This window comes from Kwoniella shivajii, chromosome 4 (assembly GCF_035658355.1).
Source record: "Kwoniella shivajii chromosome 4, complete sequence".
Lineage (NCBI taxonomy): Eukaryota > Fungi > Basidiomycota > Tremellomycetes > Tremellales > Cryptococcaceae > Kwoniella > Kwoniella shivajii.
In genome coordinates this window covers 237,351-259,297 of record NC_085911.1, presented here as the reverse complement: position 1 = coordinate 259,297, position 21,947 = coordinate 237,351, and the positions used below count along the sequence as shown (strand labels likewise).

Genomic DNA, 21,947 nt, shown 5'->3' with positions numbered 1-21,947 from the left:
AGACGTACACAGAAGAGATACATTGAAGAGGAGGGTCTTTCCAATTTCTACAAGATGTATGAAATACTTGATGTATCGAAATGAATCTCCTTCGAGTCGCTCTTGTCTTCGTAGAGCTCGACATCTTGATGATTGGTTGAATTATCGAACAGGGAACAAATTTCAAAGGATCGAAGAAGTCGTCTTTTCGGTGAGTAAAGAGTTATCGCGAGTCATTGTTGATCAATGGATCAATCATTCACGGGAGTGACGATGTGATCACAAAGGCTGCCAACGTCGCGAAAGCCCAAGACAAAGGAGGACATCGAGTTATACTGTATGTATGAACAGGGATCAATTACAACTAATACATGACAATGAGCAGATTTATTTCTACATGAGATCAGGGCATTATAGAATTTCTACTCATTTTTCTACCCACACTTCATGGCCTGCGTCATCTTTCTCGACACCCCAGTCTCCTTTCTTACTCCTACCTTCCTGTTCTGATGGGGGCTCTAGAGCATCTAATTCCGCCAGAACTTCGTCTAATCCTTTCACTTCTGACCTGCCTACGCCTTCTTCCTCTATTCTTTCACCGATGACCTTGACTACTTCCAAACCTAGATCGTAGAACCCGTCATTCGTCTTGGGGTTGAACATACCCATATGAGCTGAAACTTCATCTTTAGCTAGACTATTTGATGCCGTGTCAAAATACTTGTATAAAGGGTGATTCATAGGTGGCAAAATTGCGAAAGTCCTTGAAACCAATTGTGTAGGTGGACAAGGTGGTAAATGCGAGTAGTAACTGCACGACAATCGATCATCCGCGTCAGTTACTTACCCTTCGTCTGAGAGCAGAGAACGATAGCTTACTTGTGAAAGACGACTTTGCGTTCCTCGATTAAGTCATTTATATCGACTAATCTTTTTTTCATAGCTTCATCATCCCATAGGTTCTTCACAAAAGTCATATGATCATAACCATATCTCCAACCGGTGATGAAGTCTTCTCTTCGGTAATAAGCTGTACCCAAAGCTACAGCGCCCAACGCAGCCGCCCCAAGGCCATACATCGTTTTGGTAGATGGTGGAACCATAGCAGGTAATTTGGACCAGAATGTATTGGTTGTCGTTGTAGTGGTTTCAGGTGTCGTTGACGAATTAGGTAGAACAGTGGTATCTGTTTCTGTTTCTTTACCCTTTCCATTCTTGCTTTTCTGTGTTGAGCTCGGTCGAGAGCCTGACGGTCCTGCTTCACTCGGAGGTTCTTCTGTTTTTTTACCAAATTTACCAAATCCCAACCCCATGGCCATGGGTGAAAGCATCCCGACTGCAGAAGCTATATTTCGGGCTTGATCGACGTACGAAGCGGCTTGTGATAGATGGTGTTTCTGATGTTAGATTAGTGGATTTGCATTCGCAAAACAAGACAAATAAGAAAGCTCACAAATGTATGCTAAAACCCAATATGTCATATGTCATTGTCAGTCCAAATTTCATTCCACCATCGGAATATGTGAATGATAAACGTACAGGATGAAGACCAAGATACTATAAGATCATTAGCTTGAATTATAATTGTGATTTCTGAATAGCACTTACAGGTGTATCAAATGCTGTCGATGAAAATCACGATTTCATACCGTTAGCTGATCTGTATCTCTCAGAGATTTAATGGCCAGATCACCTAATATTCCAACTATCCTCGGCCACATTATATCTCCTTCTCTGGTGTTCGCAGCAACATCTCTCGCTGCGTCGGCAATCAGTAGCCCACCCATACTGTAGTTCTTATTAGCTTTGCATTCGGAGCAATTACATATAGCACGATTAAAAAAGCTCACGAATGTCCCATTAAAACCACTTTAGCTTTTCCAGCTCCACCACCTGCTCCATGCTCATTCTCCAATTGTACAATAAGCTCAGTAAGCCAGTCTATGAAAGCCAGAGTGGCAGCCGTCTATACAGTATTACAGAGTCAGCTAGGACCAAGGAAGAGATCAGGATAAACGGCTTACTAGTTCACCACGAGTTTGATATGCTGGAAATACACGACTTTCCACTCGTAAAGAAGCATGCGTGGTAGCTAACAGGTGCGAGATACCTAAACGAAAATATCAGCGGCTTTAGCCATCCAGTTGGTAGCTGACGTACGTTCTGGGAAAGATTCAAACGTCACTTCGTTTCCCTTGAAGCTATAAAGTTAAACAATCAGCGAAGACCCAATACAAGGGATGATGTCATCCACTGACCCGTGAACCCAGACGAGTAGCAGCAAGTCCTTCGCATCTGTACTCATTCTCAGGAGGTATCCTAACCACTACGTGACTAAGAATGTCAAGGGGCTGTAGCAGAGACGCAAGAGATATGAGAGGTCAGATTGTAATGTTCGTGAACGTGTCTGTGAACAATATCGTCATGTTTTCGGTGGCAAAAGAAATCATCGAAACAACACACTCTCTCTCGGAGATTATCACCAACTCCGTGTGGCCCTTTTAAACTGTGAATTCTGTTCAGATCATAGCCAATTTCATCCAAAGTGATAGCATCCCATGTTCGATCACAACCACCATATACATCCGAGATATCAGAATCAGCTGAGCAGTCAGCAGTCTATCCAGAAGATATGTTCGTAATCAAAACCGTTCCTCCATCCTCCACCCAAACATTCGCAGATGATATGCCTGCCACTCATCGAAAACATCAAATCGAAATAGACGCTATGCAAGTTGATGAAGATGAATACGGTGCTGGCCCAAGCAAGAGAACCATAGTCACACCTGGAGAGATTATCACGAGCTCAAAGGAGTATATGAGGTCCGTCAACCAGGATCTTTCCATTGTAAAAAAAGCTGATCTTCGAGTTCAGAGGACATGGTACTTATGTCGAGGAAGTGAATGTCGTTTCGAGTGTAACTGGTACTATTGAAAGAGTGAATAAGTTGATCTCTGTCAAACCTGTGCGATCAAAGTGAGTCATTCATCAGTCTCTCGCATCTCCGGCATATCTACTGCCTTGGGTTCTCTTGCAAAATCCCTATTCTGTGGAAGACACTGATGGTTCTCCTAGATACACACCGGAAGTAGGCGATCTAGTCATCGGACGAATAGTTGAAGTTGGTCCTCAACGATGGAGGGTCGATGCGAACGGTCGTCAAGATGCAGTACTGATGCTTTCATCTGTTAATCTGCCTGGAGGTGTCCAAAGAAGAAAGATAGAAAGTGATGCGCTAAAAATGAGGGAATTTTTAGCTGAAGGTGATGTGAGTGAACTGAGCATTCTTGCAACTCAAACGGATGCTGACCCCAGAAATGGTGTGACTAGCTGCTAGTCGCTGAGGTTCAGGCTTTCTTTGGTGATGGTGCAATGTCACTACATACTCGATCCCTGAAATATGGTAAAGTGAGTCATTTTCCACATTATAGGACTGTTCTCTTCTCGTCTCTCACAGAGTAACAGCTGATCATGATTCAAAAAGCTACGTAATGGTCAACTCCTCACTGTACCTCCTCAACTTATTCGAAGATTGAAATCACATTTCCATCATATCCCTCCACCATGTGGACCATCAGGTGTAGATATCATCTTGGGGTTGAACGGTTTTATTTGGGTATCAAGTGGTACTTCTCAAGAGAAAAGAGAAGGGGGAGAAGGATTTGATTCTGAAGGTGTATATAGTGATAAGAATGATGTGAGGTCTTTTCACTTTCTGGTTTCAATGTCTTCTCAAATAATAATTGTTAACGAATCGATTTCAAATTTCACTGAAATAGGATATAACACCCGAAGGAAGACAAGCTATTTCATCCGTTGCCAACTTGATCAAAGTGCTCGCAGATCAAGGTATACCTCTAACGGATACTCTGATAGAAGAGGCGTCCAATTGGATGAACCAAAATCAATTACCAATCGGACCATTAGTTAAAAATGATGAACAAAGGTTATTAGCTGAAGTCGTTGGTGTAGATGTAACAGAGTAGTCTGACTTTTTTTTGAGGGGGGGGAAACAGCATACATAGAACACATTCATCATTTCTCATATGTACATGCATTCGTTGACCTATGCCATGACACCTGAACTATCCTCATTCATGCTCATGCATGCATGTCTGATAGCATCATCCTTGATTTCAGATGTGTCTGGGTTATACGAGAGGTTGACGGAGATAGCGCAATGTCCGATGTCCATAGTGAGACTTTCAAAGAGTTGCCGTTTCATTGATTGGCGATTTCGTATGCTTCTTGACGAGGTTCATAATATCATACCGTCAAAATAACCCAACACATACATCCCCTCTTAGCACCATCATCATCATCACCTGTAGCCATCACTCATAAGTCAAGATGGCCTTCGCTCAGAACATTTCTCGATTGATAGGTGAGTTGATTTCCGTTTCCCCCAGATCATTCTAGGAATATATTAGAGAAGAAAGTTCGATGCCGATCGGCATGGCCACCTCATATCTCATACCACTGAGAAGAAGGTGACCAGACGCTGACATCTGTTGTAATGGTATAGTGCCAATCGCACTTGGAGCCACTGTAGTTCAATCATCTTTATACGACGTTCCAGGTGGTTATAGAGCGGTATTATTCGATCGATTTAAAGGTGTTAGACCCGATGTGAGTCTAAATCCATTTTACCAATAAAGTGACTCGATGGGACAGTAGTAGCTCTGAGTATTCTTTACGAGAATTTGCGATAAGTGAATCAAGAAGGGAACGCTGATTCTGGCTGGATCCTAGGCTTCAGGAGAAGGTACACATTTCCTCATTCCATGGTTACAAAAAGCCATTTTATACGATGTTAGAATCAAACCTAGGAACATCTCGACAACCACCGGATCGAAAGGTGAGTCCAACAACGTTAGGATTCTCACATAGCCTATTTGTGTCAAGGTGCACAGCGCTGATGTCTTTATATGGCGTTCATCACCGATAGATATGCAAATGGTTTCATTAACTTTGAGAGTCATGTCGAGACCTGATATCAACCATTTACCTAAGATCTATCAAAATTTGGGTCTTGAGTGAGTCTCTCTCCTCTGTTCTTGATCATTTGACCATGATTGCTTTGCACTGTGCGAAGAACTAACGATTTTTTCCCGTTGCGTAGTTACGATGAACGTGTACTTCCTTCGATCGGTAATGAAGTCTTAAAAGCTACGGTCGCTCAATTCGATGGTGAGTAATTCATTCTCTTTTATCTTCAATACAAAACAGCCTAGCCTCAGTATTTGCAATGTAACTAATATGTCGCCAATTCAGCTTCCGAGCTCATCACAAACAGAGAGATCGTTTCAGCTAGAATCAGAGATGACCTTTTAAACAGAGCAAAGGAATTCAACATTCAATTGGAGGACGTCTCTATCGTGAGTTCAGGTTACACGATTTTCGAAAGCTTGCACTGACTGACTCTGTGATTATATTTTAGACACATATGACGTGAGTATCTTATTACACTTTCCCCGAGACGACTCGATCTCTTTCCATGCAACCGTACAAGACAATGAACTTTGCTGACTGTTTCTTCACTCCTCCCTTAACACACTATCTTTCTCATTTTGCTCCTTACACCTCGATGAATTACCGCTTCATGCCGCCCTCTCCATTGCACATATAGCTTCGGAAAAGAATTCACCACCGCCGTTGAGCAAAAGCAAATCGCTCAACAAGATGCTGAAAGAGCCAAATTCGTCGTTGAGAAAGCTGAACAAGAGAGACAAGCAGCAGTCATTCGAGCTGAAGGTGAAGCCGAAGCTGCAAACACAATCAGTAAAGCATTGAATAGAGCAGGTGACGCTTTCGTTCAATTCAGAAAGATCGAAGCTTCAAGAGAAATCGGTATGTCAAAGCTCCTTCCTGCCCTATCTGGATTTTCGTCCAGGATTAGCTTTTGCAAGGAGGCCCTCTTGGTAATCGCTCGCGGAATGAAAACAATGCTGACACATTGGGACATATCTAGCGGCGACCCTTTCTCAAAGTAAGAATGTAAGCTACGTACCTGCTGCTGAAGGCAATCTGTTACTTCAAGTCTCCAACCAACAATAAGTAAAGTATGAGGTAGCGGCGAAACGGGTAACATATCATGATGATTAGCAGTATTAGTGATTCAAGTGGATGTACTTTATGTATAATGAATGCATCAGACGGCAATATCCACTCAATATGTTCAGCTGAAAACCTCCTGCACAGATCAGAGAATTCCTCCACTCGCAAAGACGGATAGCCAGGAAACACTCGAATATTAATCTTTACCCGATATACAGAGAGGAACGATGTATCCCACAAAGCTGCATTCATGCCATAGTAACGTAAAATACATCACTTCACATGACTACCACTCTGAACACGTCCCAAAACCTATAAAATGATTTTTTTCATATTAAGATAACTGATCACCTTTCCCTTTGACCTGCTATGAAAGAAAATGATGTCTAAGCAGTTTCATCTCTCTTTTCATCTGCAGCTTCGGCCTTTTCAATTACTGCTTCTTCCTTGAGATCAGCTACGGTTTCAGCTTCTTTTGTTTCTTCAGTAGTAGCAGGAGCGGTAGTCTCAGATGGTTGATGGGTTGAAGGAGCGGCGGTGGTGTCTCTATCATTCGATAAAAGGGTAGGTCAGCTACAACAAACTATGATACAGGGCAGTAAGATCTCAACGTACTCGGATACTGTCTCTTCTTTAGCTTCCTCCTTTTCAGCAGAAGCAGAAGTGTCCTGAAATATCATCTTATGTCATTCACGAACCCTTCAAACCCACTGGAGGAATGACTCACGTTGACAGGTTCAACTTCTTTGGTCTCTTCAGTAGCGGCAGGAGCAGCTGTCTCTTCCTTAGTCTCTTCGGCAGGAGCAGCTGAAGAACCGGAGCCGGAGTTGTGAGTTTGAGCGTCTTCGAAAGCAGTCATGAAGAGGTTGGCGTCTGTTCAACATTATGTCAGCAAAGAATTAAGTAAAACGAGGATCTCGATCCTTCACCCATTGTCGAAGAAATGAAATCTCAAACTCACTCTCTGAGTTACCGAATCGGATTGCTAAAGTCTCTGGGGCAGCTTCGCCTTCAGCGTAATCGGCAGCGACATTCCATACCCAAGATCTATCAGATCCAACGTTGGGTGAAAGTTTCATGTCAGACGAGACTGCAGATTAATAGCAATCATCAGCGCAGATCTCTCAAGTCATGATACGACCCACGACCATGATCAATAACTGTACACGATGTACATAAATTGATAGTCAAGCAAAGAGGAAGACTGAAAAATTACTCACCAATATGGTTTGCGCAAACTTTCAAGGTTTTATCACGCCTCATAACCAATCTAATTTTCTTAGATTCTCTGTGTTTGAGAAGTCTAACATCACCTGTACCTCTTTCTTTCCATTCAAGTGATTCTTTAGCGAATCTGAAGAGCTTTGCTCGCCTATCATGACAATGAAATTTAGACTAGTCAGCTTGAAATCTTCCATTCAGTGCTTTGTATGAAAAGACTCCGTGGAACGGGCATTGGCGCAACTCTACTTCCTTTCGCCGGACCGTATATCTATCTGAGTGCGGGGATCATACTCACATCTTGAAAAGAACTTCCTCATCTTCCTCGTGAGTCTTAGCCTCAACTTGTTCGGTAAGTCGAACAATGGGTTCGAAGTGAGGGTCGTGCTCTTCCTACAAAGGTTAATCGCGAAGAAATCAGTAAGCAGACTGAATAGCATTGACTACATCTGTGCTTCCATTGGCCAAGCATTAAGCTGGATTAGGGTACAAGGTAGACTATGAATCACACTCACAGCACCAAAGGGTTCGGTAGGTTCAGCCATTATAAGAAAACTTGGACTGCAAAAGCACGGGCGTCAGCGATAGTTTCTAGAAGTTCTTGCTCTTTTTACCATCAGGATAACAATTACCAGGCAATATGAAAGCGCTTCACAGTGACTCACAGTTTGCAGTGAGCTCTGAGTGAGATACGGGTTTAGTGTAGGGTTCCGATAAGAGAGAAAGAAGAAGAAGTTCTGATGAAGAATGGAATGTGGTGGTGTTGTCGATGGATGGCAAAACTACTGCTAGGTGACGCTTCCTCACTTTTAATTCTGCTCTGGAAAACGTCGAAAGCGCGTGCTCCACCTTGTGACATGCCTAACCACAAATCGGGTCTTTTTGACTTATTGGCTATTTTGCATGCCTATCCCTTTGGACGCGTTTGCCACGTTGATATACGATGTAATTGACGAAATCAGCACTCTTTTGTATTTCTAGACGTTGGGCAACAGGATTAAGAAATAACATATAGCATAACACGATCTTCCTCAGTAAAGACGGACTTCACGATCTCACGACGCGCGACGGCTCAAGCTTCAAGATAGACAGATGAAAATGCTCCTTCGTCTGACGAACCTCTTCTCCTTTTTCCTCCTCGTTCTCCCTTTCACTTTAGCCCATCGAATAGAAATTGATCCAGGAGAGAAAGAATGTTATTTTGAAAGCTTACAACCCCAAGATAAAGTGAGTGCTGTTCCATCTCCTATCAACTGCGTGGCATCTCACGACAGGCCTGTATGACATATGAGCTAATCTTTTATTGTACGTAGATGACGATAACGTATGAAGTTGGTGGATCAATCGGAGGTGGTCATTTAGATATCGATTTCTATGTAAGCTAAACCCACCGACGTCATAGAAGACGGATACTCCTAGTCTTGGTCTTGGTATCCTGAACACTGCTGACTACTTTGAACTGAATAGGTGACGGATCCTCAAGGCAAAACGATTTATACGCAACATAAGAAACCTCAAGGATCATTCTCACTTTCAGCTGATCAAGGTGGGAAATTCTCTTATTGTTTTAGTAATGAAATGAGTAGTTATGCTCGGAAAGTACTGAGGTGAGTCATTCTAAGCGCTCTTGCCTTGTTTCGTCAATAATCAGGCATGGATGTGTTATTGTCTCTGATGATCATATCTTATCAAATGGGAGGAACTCTCAACTCCGCGTCCGCTCCTCTGTGCTGATTTTGTTATGTGCTTTAGCTTTAACGTACACGGACAGCTGTATGTAGGCGACGACGAACAAATAGCACCTGTGGAGCAAGAAGTTCGAGATTTGAGTACAGGATTACAATTGGTCAAAGATGAGCAGGCTTATTTAGTTGTTAGAGAAAGGGTTCACCGAAATAGTCAGTGCATCATCATGTTTCCCCCATTACATCTGAAACCCCCCAAATGCGCGAAGCTGACATACAGCTTGGTGTTATAGCTTGTGAATCGACGAATTCAAGAGTAAAATGGTGGGCTATAGTACAAACTGTCATTTTATTCAGTTTGTGCGCGTGGAACGTGCATTACCTCAAGAGTTGGTTCGAGGTCAAACGAGTACTATGATACGTCTTTCGATTCTCGGGGGGCAATCAGGATGCATCGCTTTCTCATGTAACTACTACATCGTCATCGACTTTGACATTTCGCCACATCGTACTGCCAGTCTCCACAATATTTTTCGAACTTATATTGAATACGCATGATCTACTTCATCTGCCCAAGATATAGATTAGTATGTGTCAATCGATTTCAAGGGTGATCAACTTACCAAACTTCCCATTCCGACCTCAGGATATCGGGTCCCTTCTACAGGGTTTTCTTGGACTATTTTGAGAATGGCGTATAATTCCTCATCGGTTATCACAACCTTGGCAGCAGCGGAATTTTGAGCTACTTTAATCGGATTGATACTTCCAGGAAGAGGTAAGATCTACGTAAATCAATATCAGAGTATTAACAAATCATTCAACACTTCAACATGATAACATTGCAGTTTACTCACATTAGAACTATATTTATTCAGACTTGCCAAAACCAACTCCACTAATGTTCTGTCATAGTGTTTCGATAATTCTTTCAATTCAGTGACTAATTTCAAGTTTTTATTCAAATTATCACCTTGGAACCTAGGTAAAAAGTTTCTCCAATCATGTCCATTCTTTTCCATTTCTTTGATGTCGAATTGACCATTTAATAAACCATGTCCGAAAGGTGAATAACCAATGATGACTATACCTAATTCTTTCGCAATTTTAATGGTTTCGGATATAGCTGGATCGGAAAGTGTTTGTAGTGAAACTTCAATTTCATTTGAAGAAACGAGATCACCAGCTAAATTGTGAGCTAATTTCATTGATTCGACACCTGTTTCTGATAATCCGATTGTGCGGAATAATCCTTCTTTCTGGAGTGTCATAAGGTTATGAACAGTTTCTTCCCATGGTCTACAAACACGAGATCAATGGTATCAGTCAACTTACAAACAATCCTACGAAAGAGGTTTTTTCTCCTTGTCTCCTTAGGGTGTGTCAGTGAAACTTACCGATCATCGGGTAATCTAGCAGTTGCGAAAATATCAATTTCTTTTCCCCCCAATAATTCTCTCGCGGTTTGCAATTCTTTCCTCAGTACATCGATACTAGCCGGGACAAAATCAGCATATCAGCTGTGATCCTACCGTGAAGGTTTCTCCGATGAGAATTTGATCACTCACTCTCCCGTACATCCGGCAAAAGTACCTACCATACCACCTTTCACGCTGACTATGGCGTTCTCGATATATTCGGGGTACTTTTTGAAGAAATTACCCAAAAGACGCAGGTTGCTCAATTTGTCTTCTGGTGAACCGTAAAACATCGCAGTGTTAATCAAGTTGGCTCCTGAATCAAGAGCCGTCCTTTTAGTTGATTAGCGTAGGTGTATGTTAGCGCCACTCTCAATCTGTCAATGGATAAGTAGATATGTACTAATGGACAAACAAGAACTCACTTGATGACTTCGAAAGCGGTGGATTCTTCCACAGTTTGATGTAAAGTGAGACTCATGAGTCCTAATCCCATTCGGATTGTAGGCCTCCCAGCAATGGTCATAGTAGTGGCTGACATGTTGTATGTATACCTTTTAGCTCCAGTAGAAATTTGTATAGGTGCTATTCTGATATAAGTTAAGCAGTAAGGGTACAGCCTGTTTCGTGTGGTCATGCCAGGAAACCACTTTCTTATATAGTAGACATTTCGGATATCGACATTTATACCAAGTGACTGCCAGACCTCAAAAGTGGAGGCAATATACACAGCTCGTCAGTATTCTAAGGGTGGGGGGATCTATCCTGATGATCGTCCTTGGATGACCGAGGAACATACCATTCGAGCCGTTGGAATGCTCAAATTGAACGTGGAGGCGATCATCAAAAGTGGAGGAATTCGGTGCGAGATGAGCTCAAGGTTCGGTCTCCGATGATATGCATATTAGACTTTCGATTATGTGACCGACGGCCTCGCGAATTGCTTACTTATCATTCACGTCGCTACTGGAATGCAACAAAAGCTTAGCTTCGGATGCTGCTATATTGACTATCGAATTCGAGGGTCTCAGGTGTGTTCTGGATCTGAATGGACACCGTAAAAGTCCCATCATCTGAGTACTACGCATATACTCAAACTGCGCCATGATAACGATTTGTGACACCCTAGCAAGTGCACCGCCATCATATACAAGTGCGCCTCACTCGTCCCTCATACTCGTACCTATCACCAGAAAGGAAGTGTCGGTGGACAAACTGAGTAGTCTTCTACTGCTGACGACAAGCGTGAACATGGACGATAAATACGGAAAAATACCCGGTTTAGGTACTTCATTTGCAATCTAGCAAGCAGCTTATTATTCGTGCTTTGCACTTCCTTTCATCACGCTGGAAGGCTTACACTGCGATGATATCTCATGTAAGGATCGTCCTCCCTTCGTACTTGACCAAACATATGTATAGATATGCATTGCCACTCTGTATCATTTTCTTCGCCACAACAATCTACTTGTATCATCCGCTACTCAATTTTATCCAAATAAGCATTTTATTTCCCACTTCAAATTCGCAGGATTCCTCCGCAGCCACATATATTTGTATCTTTCGAAGGAACAATGTCTACCACTGATCTTGGCGAACAATATGAGAAGCTGACAACACCTGAAGAAGCACTTAAATATCTCGAAAAGACGTTCAAGGACCTGGCGGCTCCGACCGAACTCTCCTCGAGTTGTTACCAGAATGGGGTAGGAGGAAAACAAATCACCGATGAGGAGTTGGAGAGCTTGAAGAAGATGGACACTGAGATTGATACACTCGCACACGCTTTTGAGCACTACGCTGAAAGATTCCACGATCTGATTGGTCAATATCAGCAGGACAGAGACAAAGACAAGTCTCGTGTCAGAACAATGAGGTCCCAATTGCTCGCTGCAGAGGAGGAACGTCTGCACAATAAAAAAGATTTTATGTTTAGTCGTGGATTTTCCAAGTGGGCTTTCAACAGGGCCCAACCAGCTCTCGAACAAGGCATTGAATCGGCCAAGGAATATATCGAAGGACTTGGATAAATGGCATAAGATGTCTTTAACAAGTGATTCCATGAGTGATCGAGAGAAGGCTTACGATGATGGTATAGCAAAGGCTATCCGATACAGGGAGAGATATGATGAGTGCACCAGAATTGTCTCCTTCTTCTCTTCTGATTACCAACTGGCGGGTACTCTAGATAAGACCTTGAAGCAATGGCTATCTGACGAAGATTTGGTAAGAACATGGGAGAGAATGCATCCTCCTCCTTGGATCCCTGAAGAGTCAGAAGTGTCTCCCGATTCCACCCAAGCTGGTGAAGAGGAAGTCACACATATCACTGGATCCGGAAGTGCTGACCAACAAACACAAATTGAGCAAGCTATCTAGGCTCAGACCGCATCGGACAATTACGCCAGAGATGCTATGCAATGGTTGGAGGGCTCTTAGTGTAAATCCGATACTTGCTTCATCCCTCAAGCTAATCGCGATTTAGCTCCAAATTGGACTTTGATGTATGGGCATGTACAGGTTCCAGTAATCAATGTAGGAGTTTCGGTAGATATGTCACCGCCAGTGTGTCATCTCCAGCAGTGGCATTTCTCATTGTTTTACCATCGTTGCCTACATGAGGCCGCAGATCGTTCTCATAGACCGCCTACATATCTCTTGCTCTCCTAAGCGATATCTCGAGCCGAGTATGACTTCTTGTCAGAGGCTAATCGATCCAAGCGCAGTCTATTATATTTCCTTGATGTTCATTCTGTCCAGTTATCTCCACTCAGTATATCTGGATTTCGCAGCAGACCATCCAAGTCTCATCCTTCTGAATCAAAGTAAACACGTCATGTTTGCCGCACAAACGCTCATGGATAAGAACATCGTACATTGTATTTGCAATAGGGCAGTAGGTTATTATTCATGCTTCCCCCTACCCTTCATAGATTTGGAAGGCTGCGAGTCGACGATACCGAATGTAAGGATCGCAGTCTATTCTACTTGATAAGTTGTGCGTATAAATATCCATCCCTTCTTTCATACTCGGAGCTGGATGAACCAGCAGATATTTGCCCCTTCCCACCTCACTCACATTCACTGGAAATCAACTTCTTCAAACTTCAATTTACACTTACATATTGATAGTACATTTTGCCAGAGGTAATCTACTCATAACCTTACTCAGTCATACTTATCTATTCAAAATACCGTTCGCATTTGCGAGATTGTGAACTCTCAAGCAAACGGATGAATCAATAACTCCTGTTGAACCATGTCAGACAAAGTTCAAGGAGATCCAAAAGCGGACGCGGCTGTTTTCAAAAGACTATATGAGACCATCGTGAAGACCTATGCTGACTTGACGGCAGGGAGTGAGATTGCCTCTAATTATTACATGGAATGTACAAAGGAGAAACAGATCACTGATGAACATATTGAAGAACTACTAAAGATGGAGATCAAACACAAGGAGCTTACAGGCAATTTTGAACGCTATGCGGGAAAATACCGATGGGCAAACAACTTAGTCCGCCAGGGCTCACAAATCGACCAGTCTCACATCGAAACGCTCACGACCGAGCACGAAAAGACAAATACTAATCGTAATCGGACTAAGCAGTGTTTTGCAGCGAGTGACGGCTTCGCTACCTATGTAAAGACGATTTTACAATCAGGAATCAGCTCGGCGAATGAGTATATCCAAGAACGTACAGACTGGAGGCAAAATAACCACGGCAACGAAGCTCCGCCATCTACCGATGGTATCACAAAGGCTTCTCGATACAAGAAGAGCTCTGATAAGTGCACCGAGGCCACTCTGTTTCTCCCTCTCTATTCAGAACCACAAGGAGCTTTGCGTTACATCATCAAGGAGTGGCAACATGTGCAATCTGAAGTAGACAGCTGGGAAGCTTCGTATTCGCCTTGGATTCCTAAAGAGCCAACCCTGTCTCCAAGTTTCAGTCAAAGTGAAGAGGAATTTGGACACGACACAGAGTCTTTACCTGATCAATCAAACTACCATAAGGACGGTAATACACCTCAAGCCACGGTCAGCTCCGTGGCTCAAGCGATGGAGTGGCTGGAAGGATATGACGATGGATTTAAAATAGACTTCGGCTGCGCAGAATGATTTTAGACAGAGCGAGTTCAAGCTTACTGGAAGAGCAAGTACACGCTCAGATATCTGATGAAGAACCCTTGGAAAAGGGTCAGAGATGGTAGAGTGTGTTGTGCTAGTAGTCTGTATCTTCTGCAGCAGATGTGTTTTTGTATATATCGCTGTTGCTTGCACAATCTTGTTTGGCACCTTGTCCAGATTCCTATTTCCACAGAGCCACTAAATTGTTTTATCTATCTCTTTTGCGAACAGCTCAAAAAGACCCTCATCTGTATCACACGCCTCGAGCCGCAATCAGGATGATAATTCGTGGCTCATATATCGGTTCCTCTACCACTATCTCGCCTCCACCTACAAAGTTGCAGACGCATGACTGACAGAGACCTCTGAATCAAGCATGAGAACATCCCCGCCATATCTCCAAGGGTCCACATGAAACCAAATGTGATCTTCCAGGAAATTCGTTCTGTTTTGCTGTCTCCACTAACTTTTCTGGGTGACGCAGCAGACTATCTAAGAATCTTTTTTCTATATACAGGGTAAGTATGCCTTCGCCAGCACAGCTGATACCTGTAAATTTGGAAGGCCGGTTTTTGTGGTGTTTCTTCTTTCCATTCTCGACTGGGGAGGCGTGAAAGGACTTACAGAAGATAGACAGGCGTGAAAGGATCTACTGTATACAGTATGAAATATGAACAACTACCAATGATTGCCATAATCAATTGCTGAAACTGGCTCTCTTGATCTTCATTCGCCCAAACCATACACCTCTACTGCACTATCTGTATCTAGTCCCATTCTACTAACACTCATATGCCTTTAACGATATATCGACAATTCTTAAATCTTACGACATGTCGGAAGATTCGCTACCTGACTTGGACACTTTGGTCTGTAATGCCGAAACGGCTTGTACAGACCTTCAAATTACGGGAAACGCTTTACTTGTTGAGCTCAAAAAGTTCAATAGACAGACTTCGGAAAGGAATTCGGGGACATTGCAGAGAATTTGTGATCTTAGGTCTGAGTACGAGGAACGTCTGACCAAGTACAGGGAGTTAAAGGGTATAGCCAAAAGTGTCGCAAAAAGCTACGAAAACACTACAGTAGACTTCAGTAAGCGAGATCAAGAGATTGATGAGCTCAGAAGCAAATTGCAAGCTGAACTTGACTATAGTACTCGAGGTCGAAAACCTGCTGTGAACCCGACCGCCAACTCACACAACAGAAGTGCAATAACCGCTTTCAAAGCAGAAATCGATGATTTCTATGAGGCTACCTTAGCTTCCCTGCTATAGTATCCCACAGCAGGTCAGAAAGCATAGATGACTATAACTCTCGTTCATTGTTCCAGTGAGCTATCCTTCATTTCCCGTTTTTTTTTACGTATCAGATACATGGTAATTGAGGCAGTACGTGATTCAAAGCAGAGGAGGAGAAATGTATACATACATGGTGGTGTGATCGAGAGAACTTTGAGAGAAAGCAGTGCGTCATGTACAGTATAACCGATGTAAACCTGGTAGCTGCTATCGTTGCTCGCACGCTTTCGTTGGCAGCCTTGTCTCGATGTTGAACCTTAGACCGTTTGATACACCTTTTCACTCACAAACGACAAGCCCAAACATATCATCAGGCTTCTGTTCTACCTTGAACCGCCCGGAAAGGAATACTGTAGACCGTGACGCTCCTTTTATACTGCGTGCACTATCTTTCCCTGCGTCGGAATAGATTGAGTTCATTTCAAAGGAGAGCATCATCGAGGAGTTCTGGCCCCATTGAACAGTGCTGACGAGGCTATGGTGAGTTGCAGTCACGAGCATCTGTGTCTGCAATCTTCCGAAGCGTACTCTTCTCGTGACCCTCTTGATCTTTCTTTGGGGCCATTCACGAATCTTCTTTTTGAGTTTTTTTTCATCCCACGAGAAGTCCAGAAGGTCTTCACCAAAGGAGCGAAATTTGCAATCTCACAGAATTGTCAATGTCCTCCAGCTTTCCATTCACCAATGCTAGTACTGAGTCTCAAAGGGCGATCTAAGGATCATCGAGGAGAAATCGTAATTAGCTTGTGTTACGAGCGTCATGATGATCTGGATTTACACATTTGCCAAAAATTCGTCATTCTTGCGCCTCATTTTTCCTTTCACCAATCTCGAAAATCAAGGTGCTTCTCAAGAGATAGCTATGATATATATCAACGTTATGAGAACTGGAGAAAACACATATCTTCAGGCGCTCTGACCCACTGGAGTCTTGATTTCCTTATCCACCGTTATCTTCCACTTTGACAATCTCAGCTTAACTAACACTGATCAAAGCCCTAGCACCGCCACGAGCGTCGATTCATAATCATACGTTCATCCTCTTTATCATATACTCATTTTGTTTGTACGACCACACTCATACTACGACACTGACAGATAAGGAAACGTTACATCATGTCGGACACTGATTACATAGATATCGGACAATTGGAGGCCAATGCTAGTAACGCTTTCATCGAGCTCAAGAATTCTGACACAGAACTGGATAGAGCGAACAGGGCCTTGAATTTCAAGTACTATGAATGGACGAAGGGCACCATCGATGATAACATTATTACGGAGCGCCATAAATTAGAAGAGCAGGCCGACGTGTTAAAAACATCACGCGCCAATCATCTGGTCAGATACAGAGAAGCCGTCGGTAAAGCTGAATACCAAGCAAAAACCTGTGGTCAGAACATTGTCGATTTTAATAAGAAGGATAGGGAGCTCGCATCACTTGGAACCCGATTGGATATTCAGGAGAGAGTGCGAGCTGAGTGGAAAGAGCTTTTCGACAACAGAACAGAGTATAAAACCTATGTGAAGACAGCTCTAAACACAGGAACTCAATCTGCCAAAGAATATATCCAACAATCAGAAGACTTGCAAAGCAAATTTCTGAACCGTGAGAGCTCAACACAGGGATCCTGGCCACCAGATATGATTATGAAGAAGAAAGAGCACGATGAATCAGTGACGAAAATCACACAACTCATTTCCTCCTTCTCCCCAACCAGCCAGCTTCGTAAAACGTTGAAAATTGAGGTCGACACTTGGAATTCGATCTGCGGGAAGGCACAATTTCAGGAGAAAAGACTCAGAATGCTCTGTCCTGTAGGTTCGCTACCTCCTTCCAGTGAGAGCGGATCCGATTCCAGAGACCATACCACGCCGACAAAGACAGATCATTCTGATAACACACATGAGAATTCTGAACCCGACTGGTCGATAGGAGGCCATTACTCGGAAAAGCTCGTGGATTGGTGGAACATGTAGTGATTGACTCGGCGCAACGGATTACTCACTTTCATAACAGCCTGGGTCTGGGAAATGAAATGGGATCTTTAATATCTGTATATATGGTCAGCATATTTCCATGCGCATGTTGTGATATCAGATTCAGTGTGACAGCCTCCTTATATCTCAATCGCTACACTCGGCACTCGACCTGCTATGTGACAAGACCTGACTATTGGAGAGCTGCATTGCGTGAACGAAGTTGTGCGAGCTCTCATTGCCTTCCAACGATGTACCCTCATTGGTCCTTACATGATGCAGCTTGTTAAGAAAGGAGTGTCAGGGCTCGTCATGCGGTAAATATCATACAGTACATTAATATCCTTTTTGATTTACTGAAAATTCTATTTGGATATTGAAAACTAATGGGTCTTCTGTCTGTCCATAAGAGATACATGACATAGATCGAGGACACCTATTCAACTTAGTCAGTTCCCCTGAATTCACGAATCCTAAGCAGCCGGTTAGCTTATTCGCCACTTAAATTTTTGAACTCTACTCCTTGACTTTAGCGATGAAGTAGGTGCCGAACTGCACCGATCGACATTCAAGACCTGTCTGTGTTGCCTAGTAAGTGTTTATAGGAGTCATGAGCAAGCCCAATTTCTTTTCACGATATCACTCTGGAGGAGGCGGATCTGAATGAGGCGTATCAATCGTCAATTCATTACGAGAATCAAGGGTTCGAGAACATTTGTAGAGATTAGCAAAACATCATTGAGAGGTTTCATGAGTCAGAATCAGATACCTTTTTGGTGCTTTTGAGGAATACTCTCGGTCCGTCCGTGCGATCAACCGAGACCGACGAGGTGCTTGACTCTCTCAAGGAATCTACGAGAACAAATTAAGAGGTTGGTTCTAGACAAGGGTGATACAAGTCTTAACCTGAGTATTGCAAGTCTTGCCATTATGTTGCTCGTTCTTTCCTCTACAGTGAAGTTTGTATCACTCGCACGATCATGTAGCGATGATACACAGATACTTGTACATGGTCACCACATGAATCATCGATTCGCGTGGATTCTCCGCTAGGGGCTCTGCAGTAACCCATAAACCAGATCAAAGGTGAGTGACGATCAATAGCTTTTGAGTAGCTAAACGGTTGCATGACATCAACAAGCATCTGCAAATAATACAAATACATTACTCCACTCCTGTCCCATAGTTTTACTTCTTCTTTAATACCAAAGTCAATAAATCTCCGTCATCTAAATTAACCGAAGCTAGTGTACTGGCGTTGTTCATGACTTTGGCTCCATAATCTAATCTCATTCTTGAAATTGGTAAATCGGCATCAACAATTCGCTTAATCCTTTCTCTAATAGTTGAGAATAGTGTTTTTACTGTCAAATCTGGGATTGTTATTATCGATCCATTCAATTTCCATTCTGGTTTTTCTGGCATATTAGGTAGTTGAATTGAGATACTTATTGGATCAGGATGTAATGATGTCCAATCGGTTTCCTAATCAACAATCAAAGCCATCAGTACGCGTTCCGATGACCATGACGAGACTTTGACTCACAGTGTATAATTGACCATAGGGTAATTTCTCGATCTTAGGCCTCTTGAAAACTGGTTTGTCCGCTGAACCGTCATCCTGATAAGGTCTAGTCTGACCCGTGACAGGAGATGATCCACCTGCAGCATTGATAGCTGCCATTCGTGAAGGGTGTATGGATGGGGCTGAAGGAGCTGAGGGTGGTTGATTAGCAGGTGAGAATGAGGGATCGTAAGGTGTTGAAATATATTCTTTGGTCGAGGGTCCAGTAGGAGCGGCGGAGATCGTTGCTCCTGAATACGCTGTTCCTCCACCTGGAGTTTGCAAACCAGCTGCCAGTGGTGGTGGAATAGCTTGTGATTGTCCAGGAGCACCCGGTCCAATTTGAGGTCCTGCAGCATTGGTAGGCGCTTCCCTGTGTATGACAATCGGTTAGCAATTGCTGATATATCAAGATATCTGAAGCTTGTCATGTGACTCACGTCAAACCAATCCTGCTGTGTAGCTTCCTGATCTGGTCCTCCACACTGAAAGAGCTCTGGAACGTTTCCGCTGTCTTGGCCGCAGATGCAGTGTGACCATCCCAAATAATCTTTTCCCTTTCTCGTCTTTTCTGTTTCTCCTCTTCTTCTCTTCGCTTCCTTTCTGCTTCGTCCATCTCGTCTCCGAACAAATCGGTTCTTGCATGTGCCAGGTTTTTGAGCGATGCGACGACGTCCGCACCTAATTGAGTCAGTTCAAGTCAGCTTCGTACATCATGCCGAATGTGTCCTGCTCAGTGCAACAATACTTACCTTGTTGCAGTTGTTGTGCTTGAGCTCTTCGCATATCCAAATTCCTCTTCTGTTCTTTCCATTTTGGATCCAACAACTCGATACGCATATGTTCTGATAACTCGTTTTCTGGGATTGATTGACCACAATTTGGACATTTGAGTGTTTGAACAGCTCCACCACGTTGAATACCTGAATTGGTTCATCGGTTCATATCAGTTTTATCGAAGCAAATATGAAAGAAAAAATGAGTGAATGTATGTGCTCACCTTTCGGTACATAATCTTTCCTGATTTTCATTCCTCTGTTCTCAAGAGCAGCTCTTTGCACTTCTTTCGCTCTAGCTTGTTCTTGTTCAGCTTTAATACGTTGTAATCTGACTTCCTCTTCTTCATCATCATCTTCTTCGATTTCCATCTCATCATTATTATAATTATTATTGTGATTATTGAAATTTTCACGATTTTGACTATTATTATATGATTCTGGTCCAGTTGGTCCTGCACCCGTTTCTTCCATTACCATAGCGGCCATTCTCTTTTCTGCCATACTCATCGTTCGTAGTTTGTCTATTGATGTGGGTGGAGGTAATTCCAGTTGTTCATCGTTTTGTGTGAATTCAATAGTCTCAACTGTAACGAAATCCTGCCAATCGATAGCAGCGAAAGCTTTTGTTTCTTCTTCTTCTTCTTTAGCTTTAGCATCTTCCCTCTTTCTTTTACCTCTTTCCCACTCAGCTCTGTTCCTAGCTTCTTCCAATGTCTTCCATTTAGCCTCTGGATCATTAGCCTCTTTCACCGAATTCTCAATCAACCCAGGTGGAGGTTGCATTACTTTCTGATAAGACTCGACCATACGGTTGTAATATCCATATAGTGAATGAGTCGGTCGTAGGAAATCAAATTGGTAGTTTCTACCTTCTTTCACTGAAAGGGAGGAAAGGAAAGATCTACCTCGTCTAGCATGGAATAAGGCCGTAAGTCGTAGAATATCCCTAAGCATACATCGAACACGGTCAGTTATGAGACCCGACACATGTTTTACTCATGAACAAAAGAGACTCACAGATCCATAGCAGTCACACCAGGTAAATCGACTAAGAATTCCCACGATTTAGGTTCATAAGCATTTGATATCGTTTCTTTCTGTTCCTTCTTCTCTTCTGGTGCTGGAGTAGATGATATTCCAGCGGCGGCATCATCTGCATCTTCCTTGACTTTCACTAACATGTATCGATAGTATTGATGATATGGATCAGCATCATTTAGGAATGCGAATTTCGCATCTGTCTTTTGATGTTCTCTGATTTTCTCTTCGAGCAGTAGAGGTGTAGGTGATTTAGAAATGTGATTTGCAGTTTTATCGACGATAGCTGTAAGTCACCAGTACTAATTAGCTTCACAGTCCCATACTGCCATAAACATTTCGGGAGCTAGCACTCACTTCTGATTTCTCTCGGAGGGTAGATGATTCCCACTTTCAACTTATCACTGGCTCTAAGCGGTTTATCGTCATCCATGGCCAGCTCTTCATCTTCAGCGGCAGGTGTTCCATTCCCATTCGTTTCAACTCCATTCGTTTTTTGTCTAAGCTCATCTTCACCCGCATAAGTGTTCACGGGCTTTGGGAGGTTGAGGGCCGACATCTTATGAATGGCCAATGCTGCTTCGACAGGCTTATGTTGGAAAGATAGCAAAATGATATTGAATTCAGCAGTAAGAATATTGAAATCTCCCAATACACACGAGAAGATGGATCCCATGCGTAAGTTGAGTGTGGCGGAATTACGGGAATATTATCGAATGTGGCGGATTGTCAGGCGACTGCTTTTTATTGTATTAGTGCAGATTAACACCACGTGGGAATGTCCAAATCAAAAGT

General features: G+C 43.0%; 11 protein-coding genes across 11 annotated transcripts; 7 read left to right on the top strand and 4 right to left on the bottom strand.

Annotated features, from left to right (window-relative positions):
* Positions 1-405: 405 nt before the first annotated feature.
* IL334_003085 (uncharacterized protein) lies at positions 406-2,284 on the bottom strand (the record flags this gene model as incomplete). Its single annotated transcript, XM_062934821.1, has 10 exons — positions 406-790; positions 859-1,376; positions 1,433-1,441; positions 1,519-1,536; positions 1,588-1,601; positions 1,673-1,767; positions 1,830-1,945; positions 2,004-2,089; positions 2,140-2,180; positions 2,238-2,284. The coding sequence occupies 10 exons, from the start codon at positions 2,282-2,284 to the stop codon at positions 406-408; spliced, it is 1,329 nt and encodes a 442-aa protein (XP_062790872.1).
* A 327-nt stretch (positions 2,285-2,611) lies between these two features.
* On the top strand, positions 2,612-3,966 carry IL334_003084 (uncharacterized protein; the record flags this gene model as incomplete). Its single annotated transcript, XM_062934820.1, has 6 exons — positions 2,612-2,802; positions 2,855-2,956; positions 3,056-3,248; positions 3,311-3,388; positions 3,465-3,677; positions 3,760-3,966. The coding sequence occupies 6 exons, from the start codon at positions 2,612-2,614 to the stop codon at positions 3,964-3,966; spliced, it is 984 nt and encodes a 327-aa protein (XP_062790871.1).
* A 364-nt stretch (positions 3,967-4,330) lies between these two features.
* Positions 4,331-6,037, top strand: IL334_003083 (uncharacterized protein; the record flags this gene model as incomplete). Its single annotated transcript, XM_062934819.1, has 9 exons — positions 4,331-4,364; positions 4,506-4,609; positions 4,733-4,838; positions 4,929-5,016; positions 5,103-5,170; positions 5,255-5,358; positions 5,421-5,431; positions 5,610-5,830; positions 5,952-6,037. The coding sequence occupies 9 exons, from the start codon at positions 4,331-4,333 to the stop codon at positions 6,035-6,037; spliced, it is 822 nt and encodes a 273-aa protein (XP_062790870.1).
* Positions 6,038-6,423: 386 nt separating this feature from the next.
* IL334_003082 (uncharacterized protein) lies at positions 6,424-7,803 on the bottom strand (the record flags this gene model as incomplete). The annotated part of the gene is made up of 7 exons (XM_062934818.1): positions 6,424-6,583; positions 6,653-6,705; positions 6,765-6,910; positions 6,999-7,127; positions 7,258-7,409; positions 7,557-7,651; positions 7,774-7,803. The coding sequence occupies 7 exons, from the start codon at positions 7,801-7,803 to the stop codon at positions 6,424-6,426; spliced, it is 765 nt and encodes a 254-aa protein (XP_062790869.1).
* A 553-nt stretch (positions 7,804-8,356) lies between these two features.
* Positions 8,357-9,361, top strand: IL334_003081 (uncharacterized protein; the record flags this gene model as incomplete). The annotated part of the gene is made up of 5 exons (XM_062934817.1): positions 8,357-8,485; positions 8,572-8,634; positions 8,726-8,865; positions 9,011-9,156; positions 9,237-9,361. The coding sequence occupies 5 exons, from the start codon at positions 8,357-8,359 to the stop codon at positions 9,359-9,361; spliced, it is 603 nt and encodes a 200-aa protein (XP_062790868.1).
* Positions 9,362-9,502: 141 nt separating this feature from the next.
* On the bottom strand, positions 9,503-10,902 carry IL334_003080 (uncharacterized protein; the record flags this gene model as incomplete). Its single annotated transcript, XM_062934816.1, has 6 exons — positions 9,503-9,511; positions 9,567-9,728; positions 9,801-10,242; positions 10,341-10,436; positions 10,512-10,694; positions 10,787-10,902. 6 exons carry the CDS (start codon positions 10,900-10,902, stop codon positions 9,503-9,505), a joined length of 1,008 nt encoding a protein of 335 aa, XP_062790867.1.
* Positions 10,903-11,935: 1,033 nt separating this feature from the next.
* On the top strand, positions 11,936-12,740 carry IL334_003079 (uncharacterized protein; the record flags this gene model as incomplete). Its single annotated transcript, XM_062934815.1, has 2 exons — positions 11,936-12,266; positions 12,328-12,740. The coding sequence occupies 2 exons, from the start codon at positions 11,936-11,938 to the stop codon at positions 12,738-12,740; spliced, it is 744 nt and encodes a 247-aa protein (XP_062790866.1).
* Positions 12,741-13,620: 880 nt separating this feature from the next.
* Positions 13,621-14,481, top strand: IL334_003078 (uncharacterized protein; the record flags this gene model as incomplete). The annotated part of the gene is made up of 1 exon (XM_062934814.1): positions 13,621-14,481. The coding sequence occupies one exon, from the start codon at positions 13,621-13,623 to the stop codon at positions 14,479-14,481; it is 861 nt and encodes a 286-aa protein (XP_062790865.1).
* Positions 14,482-15,323: 842 nt separating this feature from the next.
* Positions 15,324-15,767, top strand: IL334_003077 (uncharacterized protein; the record flags this gene model as incomplete). Its single annotated transcript, XM_062934813.1, has 1 exon — positions 15,324-15,767. One exon carries the CDS (start codon positions 15,324-15,326, stop codon positions 15,765-15,767), a length of 444 nt encoding a protein of 147 aa, XP_062790864.1.
* Positions 15,768-16,907: 1,140 nt separating this feature from the next.
* On the top strand, positions 16,908-17,771 carry IL334_003076 (uncharacterized protein; the record flags this gene model as incomplete). The annotated part of the gene is made up of 1 exon (XM_062934812.1): positions 16,908-17,771. The coding sequence occupies one exon, from the start codon at positions 16,908-16,910 to the stop codon at positions 17,769-17,771; it is 864 nt and encodes a 287-aa protein (XP_062790863.1).
* Positions 17,772-18,959: 1,188 nt separating this feature from the next.
* Positions 18,960-21,711, bottom strand: IL334_003075 (uncharacterized protein; the record flags this gene model as incomplete). The annotated part of the gene is made up of 7 exons (XM_062934811.1): positions 18,960-19,256; positions 19,318-19,708; positions 19,776-20,016; positions 20,088-20,258; positions 20,336-21,060; positions 21,132-21,438; positions 21,510-21,711. 7 exons carry the CDS (start codon positions 21,709-21,711, stop codon positions 18,960-18,962), a joined length of 2,334 nt encoding a protein of 777 aa, XP_062790862.1.
* Positions 21,712-21,947: the final 236 nt, after the last annotated feature.